The 22692-nt window shown below is 36.1% G+C and overlaps 1 protein-coding gene across 3 annotated transcripts in view; it reads right to left on the reverse strand.

Annotated features, from left to right (window-relative positions):
• Positions 1–22692, reverse strand: part of MAP3K7 (mitogen-activated protein kinase kinase kinase 7) — a 58176-nt gene that overhangs the window by 27282 nt on the left and 8202 nt on the right. For 2 of the 3 annotated variants that reach the window (XM_024551727.3, XM_045188595.3), the window contains exons 2-8: positions 18542–18652; positions 15651–15716; positions 15109–15154; positions 13587–13725; positions 4892–5016; positions 2266–2394; positions 387–517 (exon numbers count right to left, since the gene is read on the reverse strand). In XM_024551727.3, the coding sequence (XP_024407495.1) occupies positions 387–517; positions 2266–2394; positions 4892–5016; positions 13587–13725; positions 15109–15154; positions 15651–15716; positions 18542–18652 (747 nt within the window). The remainder of the gene's footprint in view (positions 1–386; positions 518–2265; positions 2395–4891; positions 5017–13586; positions 13726–15108; positions 15155–15650; positions 15717–18541; positions 18653–22692) is intronic. The other variant, XM_045188596.2, reaches the window with a different exon arrangement.

Genomic DNA, 22692 nt, shown 5'->3' on the forward strand with positions numbered 1-22692 from the left:
ATTTAGAGTAATAAAATACCTAAGTCCTATAAAGGCCTTAGAGATCACCTAATTCAGCTTCTCTCATATTACAGATAAGGCAACAGGCCAGAAACAAACACATTTATCCACTAAGTTACGCAGGAGGAAAAAAAAGCAAGTCCAAAAACCCATCTAGCCAAAAATCTATCTACCTGCCTTTTCATTATATATAAAGAACTAGATTTTCCCCCCCCAATAATGTTTCCTCCTGTGATTATTAGTAATAAATGCCCTTTGCAACTTGGGAAATATGGAAAAGTATAAAGCAAAAATTAGCAATAATGTTCTTTTATCTAAAACTCCATTAAAACTCAGTATACATCACATTCCCCTAAACCCAAAGCCCCTCAAAAGAAGGATTATACCCGCATCAAGTGAGTCATTATTTTCACAATTTCCTCCATTGAAGGGCGCTGAGAAGGATCTTTAGACCAACAGCGAGTCATCAGGCTCTCAATGGGCTTTGGTAAATTTTTGATCAGTGGTGGTCTAGTACCTATAATTAAAAATTAAAGGAGGGTGGGAAAGAATTTATCCAAAGAATGTTGTCAGCTTTTTATATGTATTTCTAAATTAGTGTTTATTTTAGAGACCTTGTAATTTAAGATTTTTTTTGGAGTAATAAAATTTTATTTCTTCCTTTGTTTGGTCCTTTAGGTTAACACTATATTTCCATCAGGAGAAGATACACCATTTCAAAAGTTAAATTAAAAATTTTATATCAGTATGGCAATAGTAAGACTAAGAATTAATAATATTTCATTTGTTACAAATTTTCTTTTAACAAGTAGTAATGGCTTCATGTGTGTTTTATTAAAAGACAAAAGGAATGGCAGTTTGGGGTAATCTTACTTGAACTATATTTTCAGATTCATTATAAAATTTCAAATGTGTCTGAGAAATCATCTTCCATACCTAAACAGCCATCTCCAAATGACTCTTTTGTGGGGGCGGACCTTTAGGCTGCTGTGAATCAACCATCTCATAAGCTGAAAACTGCCAACTTTTGTGTAATTATCAAAACTGTAATATTATCAGTAAGGTTCCTAACTTAAAGAAGGTCTCAAATACAGTGAAATCTTTGCAATTTTATCAATTAACAAGTTCTTTTATCCCTTACTTTACTGCTGTTCAATTATCATCTACTGACAATTGACAGAGAGAAAAATGCTCTAGCATTCTCTACAATGACATTAAAGGAAATAAAATGAAAGGTAGTACAGGAAATTGGTAAAGTGTTAAGATTACTAAGGTGATCTTACTCAGGTACTGTTTGGTAGGTCTACGAACAATCTAAACAGGGAAATATCTGTTTGTATCACTTGTAGACTAATGTATTAAAATTTCAGTAATCAGAGTTATAATCAAGTGACAGAAATTAAGTAACAGAGAGTGATGTTAAAAGTCTGGAAATTAAGCAATTTTCCCTCATGAAGAGTTTATTTTCCCAAAGCAAATATGAAGCAACTTGATCAATGAAGATGAATTCTAACATCATGGGTGGTTAAAAACATTCTAGATAGGGATATAAAATGAATAGAATTGATATAAGGGCACTGAATCTAAGTCAACATAACTTAAACATGAGCAGTGGAGTCAGAAAGATGTGCACTAAATCCCAGCAATATCAGTTACTTATCTTGTGACCTTGGGCAAGTTACTTAACCTCTCTAGGTCTGTTTCCTAATCTGTAAAACTGTAAAATGAGGCACTAATAGTATTCACCTCATAAGGATGAATGAGAAGATACTAAAAAATACATAAATCACTCTGTGTTTTACCTTTCTGCATAGCTTAAGTAACAGCTCATTATTATTCCCTTTCTCTTCTCAGTGAGACCCTTGTGCTTCTCAGGAAAAAAGGCTATAAGCTCTCCAATAACCTTAACCATGTGAGAGATTTAATTAATTAATTAATTTAATTTTAACATTTATTTCCTCCAGAGTCCAGTCCATTGCTTCTCTAACCTCTGCAGAGAGCCAACCGAAGTAGCTGGCTCCCAGTGTCTAGTGACGGCCTTTCTCAATCAGCAGAGCCAGCAGACCTCCACCCTCAGCCTTGTGCAAACACTGGGACCACTACTCAGTCTTGCCCTGCCTGAGTTTTGGGCTGCGGGGAGGGTGGGAAACTGATAGCAGAAAAGTATTCTGGTAACAAAGAGTTGTACATTGTAATGTTAAAGATAAATGGTCATCTTCAGGGGAAATATGCAAATATATTAAAGAAAAATGTCTGTTCACAAACCATTATGAACAGCCCACATGATACGGAAAGCTGGGCCACCAATCTCATCAAAGGGTTTCCGACGTGTTATCACTTCCCAAAGGATAATACCCCAGCTGAAGACGTCACATTTTTCACTGTAATTGCTACCTAGAAAAAAATATGGTATAATTTCAAGACTTTTTTCCACAGGACTTATAGAAACAACTGTTTTCATAAATTTTAAGAATGGGCATCATGTATAAAAACAAGAAGAGGCCACAAGTAGAGCTGAGAAGTTACTCTTTTTGAAGTTTCTTAAGTCTTTACAACAAATACACTTTTAAAAAATGTGCTCAGGACTGTTACTGTTTTTTTAAAAAAAATTATGGATTTTTAGAGAAAGAGAGGGAGGGAGAGAAACATTGATTTGTTGTTGCACTTATTTATGCATTCATCGACTGACTCTTGTATGTGCCCTGACTGGGGATTGAACCCACAACCTTAGTGTGTTAGGACAAAGCTCTAACCAACTTAGCTATCTGGCCAGGGCCTAACAAATACATTTTTTAATGAATTAAGTATTAAATAATGAACTACAAAGTCTACTTTAGAAAGTTTGTCATTTTCTACATTTTCATCAAGAGACACAGGCCTTATCTTTAAATGAGACATAATTTCTCTGGTGCAGAGAATGAAACACTTATACATCCTTTTCCACAATATTTTAATCTTAAATTTTCCTTTCCCATTTTCTTGCTGAAAAGCACTACCTACTACTGACACAGAAGAAATGTTTAATTTAGTGTTAAGACTTTCAATACATGGTGAGATAAAATTCCTAATTTGCAAACTTGTAAACAGTGAAAATTATAGGTAACAAATTTATACAATGGTAAGAAGATTACGCAGCAAAATATATAGGATTTATAAATCAGTGGGTGAATCACTGCACTAAACAGCCAAAAAAATCCACCCCACGCAACTCACTCTAAGAATAAACAATCATATAATAATAGCTATACATGTACTTAGCATGAATGGAACACGCACTTAGCAGTATACTGTGAGCATTACAATGATGTTACAACCAAATCTGGGCTAAATGTGCTGACACCTTTCAGAAATAAAAAAAAAATCTACACGGCCTAATAGTTTGAGCTTTGTTGCTCTAAACAATTAACTTTCATTTCTGGGTTTTTTTGTCCAATGTAAAATCTTTTGCTCTCCATACTACAAGAATGCTGTGTTATTTTAACTCACAGAAGGGTATATTAAATAAATGGTTTTAAAACAATACCAATTATATATATTCTGTATACAAACTTGAAAACATTATTATTTAGGAGGCATTATTTCATTTTGTGTAATTTAACACTGGCTTGTCCCCTAACTTTTACATTGAATTTACGGCAAAATGGTTTCATTCAAGCGATCAGCTGCACAGCAAATTTCTTTCTCTCATGTAAGTGGCTAAAAACAAACAAAAACCTTCAAATTCATAAAAAAGACTAAGCCTTAATCAGAATCTGATTACTGAACAAATCTGAATTTTATGGGCATTCTTGCATCATAACATACAAATCACACATCTTCAATTCAATTTTTCTCATTTAAAAGATAACTGGAAGCTTTTATACAGAAACCTAGCACGAAATTTATGCACTGCTCTTTTAGAACTTGAGCATAGAGATGTAAAAGAAAGTAAACATAAGCTTATCCTTTACTTGTTCTTAGTATTGTATTTTCTTCCTAAGGTGTTCTCATTTAAGACTATCAATTTTTAATTGTGAGAAAATCAGTACAAAAGCAGTTAACTCCCATTATTCCTGGTATTAATGTTCTATAAAGTTGCTATGAACCCTGAGTTAGTGAACACTGAATCATTTGCCTATAGGGGAAATACAGGGTTAGTTACTGGCAAGCCTTTTCATAACATTTTTTGTCAACTGACCAATACATAAAGTGTATTTCTTATTTACATAAAGTGTGTTTCTTATTTAATGTATATGTTGATCCGTTAATACTGAACTCATCACCAACAGAACTATAATTGTGCCTGAATGAAGATTAGTTAGCACATGTATTTTCTCTTTAAGACACATTATAGCCATCTTATACACTTAAGAATCCTAGAAAAACTTCAATACTTTTCTTGGAGGCCATTTTAAACATTTAAACAGTGAAAACACCAACAAAACGCACACATACAAAAAAAAACCAACCAAAAAAATGTAGCACTAAAGAGATGACAAAAATGTCAGGTATGAGAGCTAAAGCAAGGCAGAGCGCTGTTCAACCTTAGCTGGAAACATATGTGTTGGGCAACTCAAAAATTTCTCCCATTCTCTATGTGCCTGCGAATAACCATGAAAGAACCACAAGTACTGATTTTCAGGTCACAAATAGGCAATGTTGCAATTATGAAACCTAAGAAAGAGGATCAGCTGCACATACGCTTGAACTTGCATGGAGCGTGCTGGACAACTTAAATCCTCCCAGGAGATTTAAGATCTACGGCTATATTTAATACCTCCTCAGACTTTAGTATATGCTTTATAACTATGTACTATGTAGAAATAAAACCATGCACAAGGTCATAAACACATACTAAATTTACATGAAGTAATAAGACAGATTACCAACCACGTCATGCTTGTCATTTTACCTTCAAAAACTTCAGGTGCCATCCAAGCAGCACTCCCCTTGTTATTGGTCATGTGTGTCTGAATGTCACAGGCTGTACCAAAATCACAGATTTTTAAAACTGTCCCTCCTGCAACGAGCAGCAAGCTGTTAAAAAACAAAACAAAAAACCCCAAAGGTTTAAGACTAACATTTGATTCTACAATAAGAGACATTTGTGGAAATAGGATTAAGCAAAATGTCACAATTCAACTTCTGCGAAATGTTACCTGTTCACTCTAACAGCTTAATATAGTTCAGAGGAATATCAGCAAAAATTAATTGATCTTAACCTAGTTCTCTTAGGAAGACTGCCAGACCCACAGTTGGATGTCTCCATCTCTATCTCCATAGTCTTTCCTGATAATAGTTCTCTCTGGGCCAAAAAAAAAACATGGCATTTAAAAAACTTGGAATAGGTCAACAAGATGGTGCCCCTAAGTAGAGGAAGATCAACGCCTTTGTAAATCACCTGCTGGCCCTATACTTAATACACCTATCCTTGTGTTTTTCAAGCTGCAAGCAAAAATCTAGTCATAAAATCAAAATCATAAAAATCTAGATGATGGATCTGGAAAGCCAGATCACAAAATCAATTCAGTAGACTATGAGAGCATTAAAAAAAAAACAATACAAACTATCAAAGGGCATTGTAACAAGATTTATTGTTTCACGAAGAGTTGTTTCAGTTGTATAGATATTAATATGTAACACATTGTAGTCTGTGAAGTATTTCATGCTCTGGATCATGGTCTAAAAGTTTTTGCAAACCTTGTTCTCATTAACCTTATGGTGAACAAAAATGAGTCCTTAGATTAGCCTCATGTTAAGTCTGGTTAGCTGTTCACTGACCCATTTCCTCTTCCTCATGGGCACACAGATTCCCCAGAATTATAAGTAGTTAGGTATCACTATATGACCATTCTAGCTAATGGAACACGGGTGGAAGTGATGTACTTCACTTAGAAGCCTAGTCCATAAAAGTTTCCCACATGTATATCCCTTTTCCTTTCCCTATGGCACTGAACGCAAAGGATTCTGAACTACAAGACAGAAGGAGACTGGGATCCTGAACCACCATATGAAAAAATGCCCATTAATCAGGAACATTGACTTTGAAGTTCGTATGATTGGAAAAAAATCCCCTGTACTCTGATAAGCCATGAAATTCAGGTCTTATCTATTATAATAGTGTTACACTAGCCAACATAAGAAAATGGTAACTATATGGGTGTTGCTCTAACAAAAAAATCTAATGTATTTGGTTTTGGCTTAGCAGTAGGCAACAAAAAAACCCTGAAACTGGAGGCTGGAAAGATAGAGTTCCATGCAATGATGTGGGAAAACATTTGGTAAAATTTGTCTGTAATAGTCTGTGGTTTTAAAGGATGGAAAAGCTGATTGCTTCTATACTCCCAATAGCAGGAAATAAGAGTGACAAAGTTCCATTAAGACTCAGTACTGTGCCCTGACCACTGTGGCTCAGTTGGTTGGGTGTCATCCTACACGGCAAGAAGTCCCTGGTTTGAGGTCTGGCTGGGGTACATGCCTGGACTGTAGGCCTGGTCCCCAGCTGAGGTGCATGTGAGAGACAATCAATCGATGCTTCTCTCCCTCTTTGTCCCTTTCTTCCTCTCTCTAAAAATACTGAAATAAAATCTAAAAAAACAAAAAAGAAGACTCAGCACTGCAGCAAAGGACAAATTAATAGAAAGAACTTCTTGCCTAAACTTGATAACCTCAAAGTGTCTCCACATTCAGTTGAGAAAAAGTATTGAGGCAAGGAATCAAATTAACCAAGTTCAAAACTGTATAAAAAAGAATTCTGTTAGTGTCACAGATGCATGGGACGGACTGGAATCAGGAAAATCACAAGCCTACTTTCTGAGGAAGTTTTATTGCTAAGGACACCACTAGTCTGGAATAAAAAAGCCTTTTGCCCCGTATGTGTGTAAGGAGGAAGCAGGCTGTGAAAGCCGTACAAGTTGTGAGGAATATGTGCCACAAAACCCAGTTCTGATGTGGCTATGGAGAATGGAGAGGGAGGAGCCTACAAAAGAGTAAAGCTAGGAGTCATGAGCAATGGATAATGGAGTTACTCCACAAGGCCAGAATCAGGGTCTGACCAAAAGACTCACACCTCTGGGGCACAGGGACCAGACAATGCAGGCCTTCATCCCTACAAACCAGTAACTACTGTATGCCTCCCTTCTACTCTTTTCTCAAAGGAGACTTTTACTGATTGTCTTCTCTTCTACCATTGTGTATGTGCATGTGTGTTGGGGGGAAGGGGATGTGGAAGGTGAGAGATAACTTGTCTTTTTAATTCATTTATTTTAAAGACTGGGAGGAGCCACATACAGACTTGTTGGAGGGGACTGCACATCATCCTGAGACCCTGGACTGTGAGCTGGATGGTAACTGAGAGAGCCTCTGCGGTGTTTAACTAGCAAAGGGCAGGGAGTGGTTCAACCTGTGGTAAAAGGAGAAAAGATCCTGGGTGACCAGAAAGTAGACATGACTGGAACTGGACAGCTACTCACCAAATCCATCACTTCTTCTGGAACATAAGATTCATTTCCCAACCTCTCTTGCAAAGTTAGGTGTGGCCAAGATTGAATTGTGGCCACTGGTATGTGGGTAGAAGGGACATGGGTTATCTCTAGGTCTGGCTCAAAAAACTTCCCATACATGTCTCCATTCTCTTTATCTGTTGGTCCCTAAGTCCTGGAGGATGGCGAAGTACCAGATGAAGGAGGCCCAAACTAGGTCCTTAAATTACCATATAGAAGGTCATCTACCAAATATGAACACCTGTTTTGGATGTCACATGAGTGAAATAAATTTCTACTATGATAAGCCTCTGATTGCCTATAGTAGCTAGTGTTAAAACAACTAATATACCAAGTATTTGGATTTCCTTAAGAAACAGATATTCATAGTCTTAAGGTTTATACCCCAATGCAACTTGTTATTCCTATAATGAAATATATAAAGCATTTTGAATGCATAAAATGAACGAAAGTAAAAGATAATTTTTTTAAGTTTATTAAAAAGGTGTCATTTAAAAATGTAAATGACTATATCTAAAAGACTTACAGACGTAGTTTACTCTGCAAACCAACGTAAACAACTCTGTATTTTGAAGCCCCTCTAATCACCTAGACATGCAAGACCCTTTCACAGAGCCAACGTGCATTTTAATGTATGTTCACTGGTTTTACTTCGCCATTCCTTTGTGAATATTATATTTGCCTTATAAATCATTTTCTTTCTTCCCAAAATACTTTAATGAAGACCTGCTTATAATGAATCTTCTCAGGTTTTGTTTCAAAATGTCTTTAGTTCACTCCCCTACTCCTTAAAAATAACTTAAGGCAGACAGACAACTCTGAGCAGTTAACTCTTTTTTCTCAGCTCTGTGAAGTTGATTCCAGTCCTACGGCTCCCATTTTGGTGTTGGAAGTGCACTTCAGTGTGACTGTCAAGCCTTTGCAGGTAATCTCTTTCTGTTTAGCAGATTTAAAAATCTCCCTTTGTTTTTGTAGCCTCATTATGGTATGTCATAGGGTAGATTCCTTTTCATTTATCCTGCTGAGAATTCATGTCTTTTGTCCAGAAAATTCCTGGCCAATCCCTCTTGAAGTCTCTCCCCATTCTATTTTCTTCTACCAGAATTATAATTATATGCTATTAGTCCTTCTCTTCCTTTTCTACATGTTTCTACATGTTCCTACATCTGTCACTTTTTTCCTCATCTGTCTGTTACCTTCTGGGTAACTGCAGATATATCTTATGGCTCACTAATTCTCTCGTCATCTATTTCATAAATGCTATTTAAATTTTTTAATTATTTCTAGATGTTTTTTGTTCTTTTGGCCATTTTTGATTTCTGATATTTTCATACCTTGCACATTTTACTTTATTAAATTTTTTAAAAAATGTTTTGTTTATTGATTTGAGAGAGATAGAGGACGGGGGAGAAAGAGAAACACCAACTTGCTGTTCCACCCATTCATGTACTCACTGGTTGCTTCCTACCTGTGCCCCCACCACTGTGCCCTGTAACCTTGGCATATTGGAACAATGCTCCAGCCGAGCTACCTGGCCAGAGCTCCTCGCACATTCTCATTCCTTCTTTTGTGTATCTTTTACTCCATATATGATAATTCCAAGTATTCTGAGTCTTAATACTTGAGGGATTAATTCTGCTTTGTGTCTGCTACCACTCATGGTGACTTGCATCCTATGGGTGTGGTAATTTTTACTGTGGCTTCATATCTGATCAATCTTAATCTGGAATAATCAACCCTAACGGCCTAGATTGAAAGCATACGACTTTAAACACTTTTAACCTGTCTTGTTAGGGTTTTCTTAATAGTGTAAGTAGGGCAAATTAAAATTCATAATAGCATGAAGGGAGACCTTCAGTTAAATAAAAGTTTATCTAGTCAGAAAACTGGTATTTTTCCTAGTTTTCTTTAGGTTGTTCCTGCCAAGCCTAAAAAATTCATACAGAGGTCTCAGTCCTGCTACCTCAGCTGGTTCCAGTTACACACAGGCCATTAAGACCTGGGGCTCCATACTCTACATACAGGAAGAGGCAACAGTAAAGCCCTTGGCTTCCATGCATGGTTTCCAAACTCAGGATTCAGTTCCCTCCATCTTTTGCCCTGTTGGTATCCCTTATTTTCTTGTAAGATCACCTATGCATGTAAAAGTGTGTTTGTTGTACTATGAAGCATCTCTGAATGTTAGCTGTAGGATGGTTTTTCAGTTTATCTGGTTTTCCACATTGCTGGAGTGTCAACATTCGTATCATGTGAGCATTTAGAACCCAATGCCCTGGCTAGTATAGCTCAGTGGATTGAGTGTGGGCTGCAAGCCAGGGGGTCTCCAGTTTGATTCCAAGTCAGGGCACATGCCTGGGTTGCGGGCTGGGTCCCCAGTGGGGGCCATGTGGGAGGCAACCACACATTGATGTTTCTCTTCCTTTCTTTCTCCCTCACTTCCCTTCTCTCTAGAAATGAATAAATAAAACCTTAAAAAGAAGCAGAAAAAAAAAAAAAAAAAAAGAACCCAAGCCACATTTCTATATTATCCCTCTGAACACACACAGGGTGTCAGATTTAAAACGCATACACATCATGGCTTAAACTTTATGTGCCTCTCAAACGAGGACATAAAACCTTGCCAGTATATCAATGTATGCTGGGGTAAGTGGCAGGGAGACTATAGAGCCCCAGGTTAAAGTTAGCACATCTCCCTGAAACCATTACTTTTACTCAGTTCTAAGTATTCTTAATGCCCTAACACTGACTTTAAAACAAATCGCGTAATATATGAAGTTGAATATAAATACATATGTAACTTTCCTTAAGGCTTTTACAGACCCTGTCCCTACTCTCAGATCTACTGAGGTAGTATTATATCATTACTCTGTTCTGGGCAGGTGGAAAAGTTTGAGAAATGCCAATTTAGGGCATTAAAATCTTTAAGAATCCCCCAATGTCAAATGATTCAATAGCATATTATTTTCTAAAAACAGCTCTATAAATCAGGTCTTCCAAGTCTAAGAAAGCCAAGAATAATTTCTATCTTAAGTACTCACTTTATTTAAGAGTATATAAGAAATACTATTTAACTATTAAAAATAAAGATGTAAACATCTGCACGAAAAGATGTTCATGTAAGGAGAAAAAGCAACATTATGCACAGTATAACCCATAAATGCTTAAAAACAAAACAGTGGCTACCACTGAGGAGTCAAAATGGGAGGCAGGAAAGACTTTGTATTTTTGTATACTGTTTGAATTTGTTTTTAATCGTGAACATGAATTGTTTTAAAAATAACATTTAATTAAAGAAAATAAAGTAAAACCAATATAAAAGGAAAAACTGTCATTTTACACGTCCATTTTGAAGAAACTTTTTAATACATTCAAAACCCAAACCATTTTTACGTTTTTAAAGTGTGTGGGGGAGGAGTATAACTATTATTGTTAAAATGACTTAATGAAAGATTTCCAGAAAATTTTCTGAAATGAAGATTCTGACTTCTCTAGGTATGATATAACCCAAGTACAATCACAAAGAAGCATACTCTTGCTTAGGTTTTCCTTCTCATGACAAACAGAAATAAAGATAGGGTAATATAATCTGCATCATTATGCTGTAATAATATTCAACAGCAGTATATGGGGACTCATTGTAATCACAATTTTACATACTTTAGTATATAATGTTGTATTAAAATTCTAACTGGAGAGATTATTTAGAAAATTAGTTTTCTTTTAGTCCAGCATGATTAAGGTAAGCCAGATAAACTCCTACTCACATGTCCATAATGCCACACATACTATAATTTAAGTAGAAAGAATGCTAAATGCAATTTACCTCTATACGCTCCTCAACAAATTTTTTTTCCCATTTCACCGGTTCTTGTACAAGCTCCTCTAGTACTGTTTACCAAAGATGAGAACTCTGTAACTGCTTTTCATGTTTTATCCTGATCCTTTCAAGATATCACACTAATTTTTCTGAATGACGTTTATATTATTACTATTATAATTAGCACTCCTTTACTCATAAGGTGTTAACAGTTAACCAACTGTGAGCATGACATTCAAGGCTCACTGAAATAAGAACCTAAATTATCTTCGTAGGCTTACTTTCACAGAATCAGGACCAAAAACACATTTTTATTTTTGAAGTACATACAAATGAACTTGCAAAAGATAAATAAAATAGGGACACGAGCACAAGCTGTTACTGTATAAAACACCTCATCAAATCATCATTTATATACCATTTTGAGGAACTCTTACTAACCACATAATCTGTAGGTTTTCCAGTGACAAGATACAGCATATGTGCTTATATATACAATTGTATATGAAAGCATAGTCATTCCAAAGAATTTTCATTTCCCTAGTACATTCTAAAAAATCGATCCTAATTCTAAAGCCCAATTTGTATACTGGTTGGGGGGTGGGGGTTCAAAGACAATCTACAATACTAGAGATATAACCACAAGGAGGTTCCAAGAGGAACAAACGACCTAGCTTGAAGCCCTTATAAATATTACTGGTATTTGTTAGCAAAAGGAGAGTCTCTATCTACAAATGATTTTAGATTTCAACAGGACATATCTGGTTTATCTAAATAGGTTGGTTAAATAAAATTTAAATACTAGAATTTATGGATTATGGTACACGGTTGGATAGCAAATGAAGGCAGTAATTTAAGCTGTGTAATTATGGAATACAAAAGGTGTTAGAAAACTGAAATGACTTCCTTTGAGATATTTTCATGTATGTTAATAACTAGTCACTTATTCCAAAGCCAAAACACAGAAGGAGAGGGACATTTTAGGGAGTTGCATCCGATGGCTCCTCCAGGAAAAGGATACTTTGTGCCTGATGCTTGCCTGTATCCTTTGAATCAGTCAATTTGTTGCTGGAAAAGGGCAATAATTTCCATGATTTTGCTTTGATAATTCAACTCTGTTAATACAAGTTGAAAGGAGAAAAAAATAATAGGCTAAGTGATTTCTTCTTCGCTAGCCGAGACAGGTTGCTGAGGAGAAATAAGGTACACTAGTGAAAACAGTGATTCCAAGAATTTGAGCCTGTGTAGAGTGTATCCTATTAGACGTGAGAGCCATGCCCAGAAGGGACATTTTAACAATTTAAAGCAGTATTAAGAGAATGGAATACTTAAGACTGATATCCTAGGGAAAACCTCTTATGGTGGATGACATGGGGACTCTTTTACTCCATCAAAGTTGGATAAACAAGAAAAAACTCAGAGGGGGGGAAAAAAAAGACAATAAATACCACAGGTATGTTTTCTTTAATTGAATTCCTATACAAACAACACCTCACGCCCTGAAAGTTTTAGCCTTTTAAAGTACTTATTTAGGGCCCTGGTTGGTGTGGCTCAGTGGATTGAGCACTGGCCTGTGAACCAAGGGTTGCCAGTCTGATTCCCAGTCAGGGAACATGCCTGGGTTGTGAGCTAGGTCCCCAATAGGGGGTAAGTGAGAGGCAAACACACAATGATGTTTCTGTCCCTCTCTCTATCCCTTCCCGATAAAAATAAATAAAAATCTTAAAAAAAAAAAAAAAAGGTGCTCATTTAGGGAATTTTGAAGTTCTTTCTAAGTCCCAGGATCCTCAATATGGAGAAATGTAGAATATTTTCAAACTCTACTCAGATGCCAGTAATGCCCTTTTGCCTTCCTCTGAAAAGGTAAATAAGCGCTCTGTACATTTTCATAGAATATCTACTACGTGTGGACATCGTGCTAGCTGTTAGGTATACAGCAGGGAACAAGGTAAGACCTGTCTCTGTTCTCATAGAACTGTCCAGAGGTAACAATATATAATGCAAGCACAAATAAGATAGGCTAAAAAATTCTAGAAGTATGCTAATCTAAGGTAGGAGTTATTAAAAATAAAATTCAACTAAAATAAAGATGCTACTAAAGACAACACTCTAAAATGCAAGCTTAGATGAAGGACTACTAATGGAGAGTAAAAAGAAACACTCTTAATTAAGCCAGCCAAAAGGGAAGAGAAAAGAGAAGCTCATGTGCAACCTACAAGGTGAATTAGGGATTAGGGGCCGGGGGTACAGGGAGAGAGATACAGACAGACAGAGACAGGCTGACTTACTTGGGTGGTTTCAGGTCCCTGTGAATTAGAGCTTTGGGCTGCATGCTGTGAAGATAAGCCACTCCTTGGGAACACTGTAAACACCAACTCATGGCATGGGCAGCAGTGTAATACGGCAATGGTTCAGCACCATGCAGCACTGCAAAAGAAAGGCACAAACTAAAAAGAACTTTATTGCATATAACAAAAGATATAAGATGAATGTAAGCACTATCAGAACACATGACTGGGATTTTTAACACATGCTCCCCCCAGTCTTGCTTTTAACACGTTTCTAAATAAAAAAATGGAAATATCTAATAATTTCAAATTCATAACCAGTACATAAGTAGGTACCTGACATTTTATACCACTTCCACTGAATGTTATACATACATTTAAGTGAAATTAATATACACTACCATAGTTTTTCATATTGATAGTTGCACCCACACAATTAACTAAATAATAAGGAATGTGAGGCATGCTACTCTAAGAGAGACAGAGTGGCTCAAAAGGAAACACAAGGGTACCAAAATTTTTACAATTATGCTTTCTATAATAGCTAAAGACTAGAGATAGTTCAACAACAGAGCCCTGGCTGGTGTAGCTCAATGGATTGAGAGTGGGCTGCAAACCAAAGGGTCGCTGGTTCGATTTCCAGTTAGGGTACATGCCTGGGTTGCAGGCCAGGTTCCCAGAGGGGGCCACATGAGAGGCCCCCACATTGATGTTTCCCTTCCCCTCTTTCTCCCTCCTTTCCCCTCTCTCTAAAAATAAATAAATAAATAAAATCTTTAAAATGAATAAATGAAACAACGGAGTATTAGATACCCATTAGCAATGATGAACACATGGGCAGTAAATATAAGTAAAAGTTTATATAAAATAATGTTAATTTAAAAAATAAAATGAGCAATTTATTTTACAGAAATGGTGCAACAAGTGATAGCACATTTACATATACGGCTAGTGTTTCTTAGAGAGAAAGAGCTCTGTTTTATAAAGGTAACTAACAATACAGTTTTCTTTCATTGTTATAATTAAAATGTTCTGTAAAGTGAATTTTCAGTTTTATTTTTTGAAAAGAAAGCAAAATGGGGGCTGAGTGGAGGAGGGTAAACGGGAAAAATGGGGACATCTGTGATAGTGTGAACAATAAAAATAAAGTTAAAAAAAGAAAAGAAAGCAAAATAAAGCAGAATGAAATGGAAATATAATGAGTTCTAAAATGAGGAGGCTCAAAGCTAAGAGAGGCAAAATAAATTAAAAGATATTTTAAAATCTATTTAAAAAACAAATTTTACTTTACTTAAATGTGTTTTACATTATGAAAAGTACCATCAAGTTACTTAGAGTTCTACATTGTACTAATGTTATAGGGCTTACCATTTTGTTTTTACCCTTTAGCAGATTTTAAAAAAACTATCTCCTTTTGGGACTCTGAAGGTAAATTGTGAAGACCATTAAGTAACTAAATTTATATTGAAAACTTTTCAATTACTTCATTCTACTAGATATGGATAGGTCTAGTGACACTCACCATTATATAAAGAGCCCCCTTCAGCATATTCCATCACAAGACACACCTGAAGAGAAACATAAGCCAGAGTAAGTAACCACAGAGCATCTTAGGGGACTTGCAAGATAACTCACTTCAATCTTTGATTTTATAAATGCATTAAAAAACATTCTTTTGGCCCCTACGTAAATGGCACTAACGGAACAAAAGTTATCTATGATCTAAAACCTTGTTGGTCTAGGTGCCCACTGTCCAAGCGTAGAGAAGTATGTAACGACATAATCACAAGATCTTCGGGGGCTTTCTCCACTGCTAATGAGTAGGTGCCATCACAGAATAGCATACGCCTCATAAGAAGATGAGGTTTCTGGATAAGAACATCTGAAACAACAACTTCAATATACTATGTTGCTAAGAGTAGGAAGAAAATACATAAAGTAGTGCACAATTTTTTTCCCTAGAAACAAGATGATATCAAAATAGCTAAACTACACACCTGCACACATCTGCCATGTCATTTCTTATGCAGCTGACAATGAAACTTACTGGATTGAGGAACTTACTGGATTCAAGCAGGCTCCATATAGCTTTACAATATTAGGATGGTTCACACGGGATAACTGCCGAAGCTGTAACAAATTAAGGTTTCTTTTAAAAAGTGCTAACTTTTGAGGACCTGATTTCATAGCATCATCAAAATCTGAAGGTTGTTCAAAACATTAATCATTCAACAATCACTATTTACTAGGTGGCAGGCATTGTGGTCCTAAGGCCTTCCCAGAATAGTACAGAATCCCTGTCCTAAAGATCTCACAGTTTAGTTAGGCAACAGACATGTAAACAAATAGTTAAAAGCAATGTTCAAGGTGCCATAACTTAGTGTAAACAATGCAGAAGTACAAACAAGAAACACCTAACTTTGCCAAGAAAAGTTAGAACACCATCCCAGAAATGGCACCAGGCTGTTATCGAAGCCAGAAGAAGCCATCTTACGTTGTCACCATCATCTTCAAACCTGTGGTTGAATACATCTACCTACTACTCTACGCTGGGCCCTAGTGGGCACTTTAAAGATACTGTATAATTCCCCACTACTCTGCAAGGTAGGTATTATAATTTCCATTTTAAAGATGAAGACCATTAAGATAAGGTTCAGAGAGGTTTAAGTGAGCTGCTAAATACCTAAAGCTAGGAAGTAGTGAAGCCAGGGTTTGAACTTTGGTCTGACTTAAAATTTGTACTCTTTCTGCATACTTGCCCTCTCTTCCCACACTCCATCTCACATCTCTTGAACAAAATTCTTCCTCTCCAGGCCCACTACCATTGCCTTAATAATTCTAACTGGAACCACTGCAGTTATTACTAAGGCCTTCTCCTAACTGGTCTCCCTACTTCCAGTTTCAATCTTCCCTGATCCAATGATTCATACTGAGGTCATTGAGGGGTTTGGCTGTCCTCATTTCTCTTGCTACACATCTCAAACTCCTGCTAATGTGTCCCCTTGAACTGCTCCTGGCTTGCTTTCTTCTCTTCCTCCTCCTCTTTTCTTCCTTTCCTTATATATTACCTGTATTGTGCTGCTGCCTCATATGAAGTCCACTAAGATAAACCCTTTTACTACATGGAACAAGAAAGCTGTATGTTTCTACAGCCAATATTTGTGAATTTTCAGCCTTAATAGAAGAATTAATATCACTATGATACATATTCATTTATTATATATATTCATTACATTTCATCTTGTTCAGATTTAGCACTGAGCTTCAGAAAGCAGACTATTCAAGTATTTACTCCTGCTCCTTCCTCAAATCCCAAGACAGTAAAGGCATTTTTTTCAAGGCATAAACTCAGAAGGATGGAGAGAATGTAAAAGTTGGAAGTAGGAAAGAGAATGATGAGCAATAACTGATAAAGCAGACCTAAAAGAAATGAGATAAAGTGAGAAGCAGCCAGATTTAGCTCACAAAACCTCCAAAAGGTTGGGAAGTGGTGATAGCATAAGATGCCTATGTAAATAAGCTAATAAAAGAGACTGGTTCGAAGTTAGACCCAAAGATCCCCTCCCTCCCTGACTTCAAGCAGGCTAGTGACCGGCTCTTTATCACCCCAAACACTAAAGGTAGACACTTCACAGAAGGTATAATAAAGAGTCTCTGGATTGGGGTACATCAAACAAAATAAACAAACAAACTCAAAGTAGTTGCCTTTGAGAAGCAAAAACTTGATGTGAGGAGGTACAGGGGACTGAAATACTTTTAGTAAGAATACGTAGAGAAGTGTTTGACAATTAAAATTACATAATGTATAACCTTGATTAAATTGTTTCCTCCAAGCTATTATAATCTTTTTGACTTATTTCCTAGCATTTAACACTTACACTTCTACCTAGTTTTGTGAAACTGCCAATACAACAGTATATGATAAATGACCTTATCTAAAGTGTAAACAAAATTTATGAATAAGGCATACTACTTGAGATTATCTTTCCTTCTTTTTTAATTTTATTATTATTTTATTACTGATTTTAGGATTTTATTATTATTTTATTATTGATTTTAGAGAGAGGAAGGAATGATGGGCTAGGAATTGAACCCACAACCTTTTGGTGTATGGGATGATACTCCAACCAATTGAGTCACCCGGCCAGCACAGAGATTAACTTTCTTTATGATAACATCAAACTATTCATCACTATTCCTCAACTCATTTAATTAATTACAAATTCCACTTCATCATATCTCAACCAAGTTCTCATTTCTCAATGTTACACATTTAAAATATCATGCAGTATACTTTAAAATTATAATTAAATAAAATCACAAATACAAATTCACAAGGTTTATAAAGTAAAGACTACTTATGCATTGGCCAATGAAGTTAAAGTGATAAAACCACTGATTTAATAAAACACTATGATTTAATATACAAAAATAACACAAAATAGAGAATAAGTGATGATTCAATTTCATGATTATTAAATTCTCCTTCATCAATAAATCTGTATGAGAACCAAGCTGTAAATTTTCATGCTCCATGAGAAAAAACAAATTTGAAATTATTTTCCCTTAAAATAATCTCATTTGAATTTTTAAAAATATCCAGTCAAAATAAATGCATAAAATTTCCCTTCTTAATTTTAGATAATGGGAGAGAATACATTTCTTTTTTACCTTAAAATTTAAATTCTATGTATTGAAATAGATCTGAATTACATGGATCAGGTTGCATTTTAATTCAGAGATGAATTCATTTAGGTAAGCCTCCTTTCACCCTAACTTTTAATGAGAATAAAGAGTGTGAATGAAAAAACGTTCCTACGGCATTGCCTGTAGTTAACTAAATTGCTGATATTCAGGTATAAGGAGAAATGACAACTGAGAAACAATTTTTTTCATAATTAAATTCAGAGTATCTTAGGTGAAAAAATACACAACAAAATGACATCTTAACTTACCTCTACAATGAAAGCTTTCCTCTCAGATTCACTTTCTATTTGTTTAATAGCAACATCTTTTGCTCTCCACTTAGCTTTGCAAACTACTCCAAAGGCTCCTCTTCCAACAACCTAAGTTAAAAAAGAAAAACAAAACTGTAAGAATCATAAACAAATAAATCCAGCCCAATATATAACACTAAAGCCAATCTGAAGACTTATTAAAGGGAGGATAAAAGAAATGCGTTTGTCTCTATCTTTGAAAGTTTATGGTCTAGTCATCTCTTCATTTTCAAATAAAACCAGAACAGCAAACAAAGAAGACCCTTGGGAGACAGGAAACAAATTAAAACATGCAAGATGAGTAAGAAGATAGAAAATGGTTTGAAAAAATAAAAAGCACAAACATAATCAATGTTTTAAGCTATCATGTTTATTAAATTAAAAACAACTGTGAATAATTCAGTAGCAGTAGACAGTGAAAAGGATAAAAATACAGAAAAAAGATCGGCCACTATGAAGGACAGAAAAAGTATGGCATTATTCATAAAATGTTTTGTCAAGAAAAAGAAACAAACCGGTAACTGCTACAACATGAATGAACCTCAGAAACACTATGGTAAGTGAAATAAGTCAGATACGAGAAACCACATACTATACGATTCCATTTATATGAAATGTCCAGAAAAGGCAAATGCAGAGATACATAGTAAATCACTGGTTTGCCTGGGGCTGAGAGTGGAAATTGGGATTAACTGTATGGGGGGGAAGAGGGGAAGGAATCCTACCAAGGTTTGAAAACTGAATTATGACAATGATCGCACAACTCAGCAGTTTGTGCAAATCACTGTAACACTTCAAATGTGTGAATTTTGCTATCTAAAATACCTCATAGTTATTTTTTAAATTATAAATACCTAAAAGTTATTTAAATTATAAAATACAGGTTGGCCATATTTTGTATCATTGTTGAAGCTAAGTGATGGGTCCCTCATGGGTTCATTGCTTTCTCATGTTAGACTACTTTTATAAATGTTTGAAATCTGCCATAATATAAAAACAACAAAACAAAACAAAATAGGTTTTGATATTTGTTGGAACAAAAGCATTAGATTTTATCATTATAAAGGACCTTCTTAAAGTGTCATTTACTGAAATCTTTCAACTTTCAATGCACCTATGTACTTTTCTTAAGTGAAAAATCTACCTCCCTATAAAGCTATCATTGATGGTGTACTTTCCATGCAGTGAGCACTGAGCTAAGTGACAAGGCTATGTGGTTACTAAATATCAAGGGTGGTTTGATGCCATACAATCTAACACCAGAATGTTAAGAATCCTAATTTGTACACACATATCGGTATTATATCTCAAAAAGTATCCCTTGGAGGAAGAGTCTTCACTTTAGACAAAAATTACATGAACAAATTTCTGGACAAAAATCTCTTCTATAACAAAGGTGGCTGTAGCTAGGGTAACTACAGATATTTCTCATGTTGCATAATGTATAAAACCACCCATACGGTTAACATTGATTGCTCATCATATGCCAGGTACTAGTCTATGTGCTTCCATGAATTGTCACATTTAATCCTCCTCTGTTTTAAAGGTAAGTAAATCAAGTCACAAATTTGCAAGTTGCCCAGGCTCACATGGTCAGTAAGTATTAGAGAAACCAGGATTTGAAGCCTACAGTAGGTAACAACTAATTCACTCTATTCAGCTTGTGTGTATCACTGGCTTAAAGGAAAATGGACTGAGTCTAGGCAAAAGTAGGCCAGCATCTTTGGTGTTAAGTCTTTCCTTTAGTGACTTTGTTTTTCCGTTCCTAGCCCACGGTGCTCAGGGTCCACCTGTTCTGTGGAGATTCTTACTACAGTCTCTCCTAAGAGAAAGAAACCAACATCGGACATTTGTACTTATCATCCAGTTGCTTTAACATAAACAGTAGTGGCTAAACCTGGCACTATTAGAATAAAAGAAAGAGCATGCCTGGCCTCTTCAGAACCAATATTCAAACTCAAGAACCCAACAGACTTGAGTTTGAATATTGGTTCTGTCTACCTATTAGTTATGATGCTGGGCAAGTTAATGTCTTTGAGCTTCTGTTTCCTCAACAGTGAAGGAGAGATGCTTACATTTTCCTCAGTGAGTATCTATAGAGTTCATAAGTCAAAACCAGGCATTTCCTTCAATATTACAAAAGGACAGTAAGTGCTTTGAGTTGGGTATAAGCCAGTGCAATAAGTTGCACTACTTATTTCTCTCACAATTAACCATGATGAATAGCAAACAGGTCCTAAAACAAATTTCAACTTTATTGCAAAGTCAGGCTAAGAAAGTATGGATGGAGACTCTTCCACCTACTGGATATTACCAGGAAATGATGATTATGAATTTACTATATTCTGTAACCATGTATTCATAAATATGTCAAAGCACTGGTACTGAGTAGGTCTCCTCTTGTTTCATGTTCCTGTTCTCAGGAATGTCCACAGAGGGATTCCAAACATTGCATCTGTGGATCTCGCACTTATCACAAACTGGGTTAGGTATGTATGACTAATTGTGATGCACAAGTGCCACGTAGTCCTGAAATGATGGCTGACTCTGAACTTTCAACTTAAAACCCTGGGAACAAAATGTGGGCAAATGAGGACATGATACTTTCCCCTTTGGCTTAAGAAATCAATTTTTTGAAATATAAAACAAGCATGTTCATGTAAGACGAGAGCCCATGGCCTTAAAAAGCCTTGAATCAAGTTAGGGCCATAAGCTATGTTACAACTATGTGAAACAACGGATCTAAAAATGCTAATCAAGTTCAAATGCCCATGCAGGTTGTACATACAAACTGAATTATACGATAGGAAAAATGACGGCTGTGAATTCAAAGGAGTGAGGTTAGATGCACAATGTTCAAAGAATTTAAATTTCTGCGTATCAAATGATTCTGACCACCAATTCCAATGTGTGGAGGGGGAGTTTCTCCACAGCACCAAGCAATTCTCAGATACCAGCTGGGTGTCCTACAATTCAACTCAATTCTGACACTATCTAGCTGGAGACACCATCAGATCCCACAGGTTAAGGACTCAATTCTACAAGACTGTACCCACCCACCCCCGCCCTGCTGGCTTCCGACCAACCACCAACAGATTGGAAGTTTCAATAAGTTTTTGGGTTTAGTTTGCTAGAGTGGCTACTCAAATATTTTACTCACTATGTTACCAGTGCATTATAAAAGAATATAATTCAGGAACTGCACATGGAAGAGGTGCATAGAGCAAGGTATGCAGAAAGGGAGGTTCCATGCCCAATCTGTGTGACAATCTGCTCTAATCGTTGTGTTCACCAGCCTGGAAGCTCTCCCAACCTTGTACTTTTGGGTATTAAGGAGGCTTCATTATAATGGCATGGTTGATTAAATCATTCCCTATGGGGTACTGATTCAACCTGTAGCCCATCTGCACTCCCTGGAGGTGAGGGAGGCGGGACTTAAATGTCCAACCTTCTAGTCACGTGCATGGTTGGTCCTCCAGGCAACCAGCCGCCATCCTCAGGTGGAGTCCAAAAGTAATCTCCTCAACATAACAAAAGACAAAAGATATCCTTATTGCTCTCTCACTTAGGAAATTCTTACGTTATGGGAACTGTAAGCCAGGAACCCTGGACAGATATCCTTATTGCTCCCTCACTTAGGAAATTCTTAAGTTATGGGAACTGTAAGCCAGGAACCCTGGACAAAGACCAAATATATTAAAAATACATATTTTGGTTGTCTCAAAGATCGAATAATATTTTTTATAAATCACCATATCACAGTATCAAAAACTGACTTCATTTTTTCAAATGGCATAAATATAGAGATATTAAGGGTGAAAGAAAAAATATATAAAAAATCAAGCCCTGCCTTTATGGGATGAAAGTGAGATCAAGAAGAAATTTAAACAACAGTACTTAACATTTTTTTAAGCATCATCTGAAGAAAGCCAAAGGTTCTGAGAGTCCATGACAATGGCTAAAAAACCAGCCCTATCCTTCTGGGACAGGCTTAAGGATTAGACGGCAGAAAGGATTTATCTCCCTGCTTCACAGTGAGATCCCCTGGAGGAAGCAGCCCCATAGAATACGCTTTGCCAACATGGGAAGCTACAAATGAGTAAGAGTGG

This window comes from Desmodus rotundus, chromosome 11, assembly GCF_022682495.2.
Source record: "Desmodus rotundus isolate HL8 chromosome 11, HLdesRot8A.1, whole genome shotgun sequence".
Lineage (NCBI taxonomy): Eukaryota > Metazoa > Chordata > Mammalia > Chiroptera > Phyllostomidae > Desmodus > Desmodus rotundus.